Source organism: Propithecus coquereli, unplaced genomic scaffold (genome assembly GCF_000956105.1).
Source record: "Propithecus coquereli isolate 6110/MARCELLA unplaced genomic scaffold, Pcoq_1.0 Scaffold306, whole genome shotgun sequence".
NCBI lineage: Eukaryota > Metazoa > Chordata > Mammalia > Primates > Indriidae > Propithecus > Propithecus coquereli.
In genome coordinates, this window is record NW_012148686.1 from 1,240,129 (window position 1) to 1,244,419 (window position 4,291).

Consider the following 4,291-nt stretch of genomic DNA (forward strand, 5'->3'; position numbering starts at 1 on the left):
CCCTCCATGCAAGTAAATTTACAGGAGTAGGAAAGGGAGGGAGAAGCTAATCACCCTTTTAAATGGTGATGCTTGATTACTTTGGAAATCATAATTTCATAATGGGAGCATGTTGTTCTTCAATTAATAATGCAAAGGAAAATATATATGGGAGAAAAGTATAGAATTAATGAGATAATGGCTAGCTAGATAGCTTGGAAGACTTAGACAATCTAAAGAACTGTCTACAACTTGCTGCTGCACCTGTAAATGAAAAATTTTTAGTTGGTAGTGGTACTTTTTTTTCCCCCAGAATGGTGAATAACACTAAATTTCAAAGCAATAGTCTCCTGCACATTCCTGGCTAACCCTAATCTCACTCTCCACTCCAGTGGCAGTGTGTATATGTGTGTGTGTGTATGTATCTATCTACAGGTATTAATAAAGACATACTATGTACCTCACTGCCTCAGGCTTTAGAGGAGGCAGAAGCGTAAGATAGAATCTGTACCAGGAAATTCAGAGCTACAAAGGAATACAAAGCCAAGACATAAGTAATAAATTAATTTCCTGAGGATTCATGTTAGGAGGCACGGCATCAGTGAACCTTGAATAATGCTTAGCATTAGCTGAGCAGAAGAGACCACTTTAGGGAGGGAGGACAGTATGAGTAAAAGGCCAGAGCTGGACACAAAACAATTGTCCTGGCCCTGGGTGGTGAGGAAAATATAGAAATGTAAGTTGGAGTTTACAACCATTCTGCTGTTCCCTGATTTAATTTTTCTGGTAGTTTACTTGTAGAACTCTAGATAATAACCTTATATACTTATTACTTGATTTTTTCAACTTTAGATAAAAATGTTGACTCTTGGGTATGAAAAATGTTTTTGCTTACTCGTACCATGCAGCTCTCTTTCTTGCTTCCCTTAATACATATTACTTTTTTTTTTTTTAAAAAGCATTCTTCTCTGTTGGTTACACTTGTAACTGTAAATAATACCTATCTGTGTTGTTTGTGGCTTATATATTCCCCAAAAGGATATCTGAAATTTAACACCGAGTATTAAATAAGCACTTATGTTTTGGACAGAAAGAAGAAAAAATTGAAAATGGGTGCATATACATCCTGGGATAACAGAAAAAGAATTTACACTACTTTTGAAATGACAAATAACATCTTTTTTCTTTTAGGTTGAACAAGTAAAATTACTTGACCGATTCAGTACCAGCAACAAGTCATTAACAGGGACGCTGTATCTTACAGCCACACATCTGTTATTTATAGACTCTCATCAAAAAGAAACCTGGGTAAGGAGGACCACAGCTGTGCTGTTTACCATATTGATAATAATGGACTTGGTCTGTCCCGTGTTTTGTTTTGAACATGTATAACAAAATTTTTAATCATTGGTTACCTATCTCAACCAAAAATTTTTTGTTACCAAATCATTCCTGCCCTCCCTTCTTATAAATCAGTGGTGTTATGCGTAATGTTGAATTCTTCTGTAGAATACCAGACTCTTTTTATCTCATAAATAATTATAAAATGCCTATTTATTCCTTTTAATTTTTAAAAATCTAAATATATGTATATGTTAACAAGTCAAATTGATTGGTGTATTACATAATATTTTTATACCGAGTTGCAGTTAAGGTGTTTAATTTGTTTTTTGCTAGTATAAACATTGTAGTATACACATGCATGTACCAACATCTTGTATATGGATATAAAATATATGTATACATTTTCAAGAGTACTTTTATATATACTCAAGCATACCTTTAAATATACTTGAAAATATACATATACATATACAAATGTCTTGTACATGTTTCTTTCTGTACATGTGCCAGAGCTTCTCTGAGATATTTGCTGGGGAGTAAAATAATTGGGTCTTGGATAAGCACATATTTGATCTTACTAAATTTGTCACCTCTTCAAAATGGTTGTTCCAAGTTATTCTCCTCAGTAAAGTGTTACACATTGTTCTACATCTTCAGCAACATTGGTATTATCAACTTAAAAATTTTTGCTTATCTGCTGGATGTGCAATTATAATGTTAATTTGCTGATTATAAAGAAATTATCTTTTCAGATATTTTGGCCATTGGGTTCTCTTTTCTTTTTCTATTGGATTGTTTGTCTTTAACTCATTTTATAAGGGTTCTGGGTTTTATTACTTTGTCTTTGTTTTATTACTTTATTACTTTTAATTTATTACTTTATTACTTTTATTACTTTATATAGCACACATAAGTATCTGACACACAGATTTCTGTGTGTCTCATAGATAGCTTTTCCCCAGTGTGTGGCTTGTTTTTTGTCTGCTTTTGAATATATATGTCTTTTAATTAATGTTTAAATTTTTAATGTTATAGATTTTTCACTTTTTTCTCTTATGGTTTATGCTCTTTTGGGACTTAAGAAAACCTTTCCTATGTCATGGTCATAAAGATTCTCCTATATTTTCTTCTTAAAGCTTATGTTTGTCCTCCATGTATAAGGGTTAATACATCTTGGAAATATTATATTTTGGTGTATGATATGACATAAGGATTCAGTTTTATTTTTTTCCCGTGGACAACTGGCAACATTTATTGACTGTTTTATTCCATTGATCTTTAGTACCAGATCTGTCATAAATAAAGCTTACAGGAATGCGAGGGTCTGCTTTTGAGCTCTCTCTTCCATTCTTTTAGTATATTGACTACACTGTACCAATATCACACTGCTTTATTGACTATAGTGTCTTAATAATTTTTGATATCTAGTATAGCAAATCCTCCCAACTTGTTCTCTCCAATTGTCATGGATGTTTGGGGCTCTTTGTACTTCCCTTTATGTTTTAGAATTGATTAATTTATTTATTCATGCATTAATTTAACACGTTTATTGAGCACCTGCTGTGTGTTTCATATCACTATTCTAGATATTTTGGAAACAATAGCCAGTAATAACAGATACAAAGTCTGCCCTCAGGGATCCAACATTCTAGTGGGGAGAGAAAGACAAACAGGATAAATAAGTAAAATACATAGCAATAAGTGCTAAGCAGAGAATAAGTCGAAATAGGGGGTAGAAACGTGGGGTTTGTATCTGTGTGCTTGAGAGGGAGAGATTGAGGCATGTTTCTCTGCCGATGGCTATGCCAGGTTTTGTAGCCTTCATTTTATAGATGAAGAAGCTGAAGCTCAGGGGAAGTGATGGTTTGTTCAGTGTCACACAAGCAGTGCAGAGTAGTAAAGGGAACTTAGGCTGTGCTGTCAGGTAGCTTTGGGTTCAGATGCCAGCTTTGCTGCTTTCTGGTTGGGTGACTATGTCAGGGTGCTTTTGACTGTAAGTAAATGAATACCTGACTGAAAATGGTGCCAAACCTCCCAAAACAGGAGGGGTGGGTGGGTTCTCCTCAGTACTCCCTTCTTCTTTGATCAGGGAGGAGAAGCTTTTCCAGAAGTCCCTCAGCCAACTTTCCTTAACATCTGATTGTTCAGAAATTGGGACACTTGGCTACTTCTGCCTGCATAGGAGGTAGAGAATGCAGATTTCTAGCATTTTTGATCTCTTGATGGAGATGGGCATTGCAAGTAAAGAAGGTGGAGAGGAAGGACAGACCAATAGTGTCTGCCAAAAAGTGTGCGACTTTCAAGCTTAGCACCTACATAAAATGGATGTATAACACCGGTCATCATGCAGAGCTTTTGTGAATTTTAGATGATAGAAAATATTTAAAACATCTGTGCCTAATGCCTAATAGTGACTCAGCAAATCATAGTGCTCATTCTATTTTTCTAAGTAGTAGAGTCAAGATTAGAGGTCAGTTATGCCTCCCAATCTGGCGAATAATATTGCTCTGTGGTACACTATCCCTCATGGCACCTTATGCATTCTTCTTTTTATCTCTTTGATTGTACTCTTTTGATTTGCCCACGATGGCCAACCGTTGATATGTGATTACTGTAAGTAATTTCCCTGAGATGCTGACCTTAGAGAGATTGTATTCCCTAGAGGCACTGGATCCCTTCCCTACCCAGTGCTTGCCAAGAACTGCCAGGAGTCTTATTAGCAGTACCTTCTAAAGTCATTAGTCATGTTATCCTCCACTCCATCTGCCCTTCCTTTGTCCACCTGCCTTGGTATTTTCTCTGTATGCTGTCCATCTCCTAGAGATACAAATGAAAGTTTCCCATACAGCTATTTCTATAGCTGTTGGGAATGTAGTTTGAGGGACAGCAAAAGATATCTATGTTGTTCTCTCCTCTCCTGCCATTGTCTTTAAGATGCTTTCTTATCAGTATTTTCCCATGTGTCTCT

At 35.6% G+C, this 4,291-nt stretch overlaps 1 protein-coding gene across 1 annotated transcript in view; it reads left to right on the forward strand.

Annotated features, from left to right (window-relative positions):
• MTMR6 (myotubularin related protein 6) overlaps window positions 1-4,291 on the forward strand; it is a 43,134-nt gene that overhangs the window by 20,360 nt on the left and 18,483 nt on the right. The window contains exon 2 of the mRNA XM_012649897.1: window positions 1,171-1,287. Within this exon, the coding sequence (XP_012505351.1) occupies window positions 1,171-1,287 (117 nt within the window). The remainder of the gene's footprint in view (window positions 1-1,170; window positions 1,288-4,291) is intronic.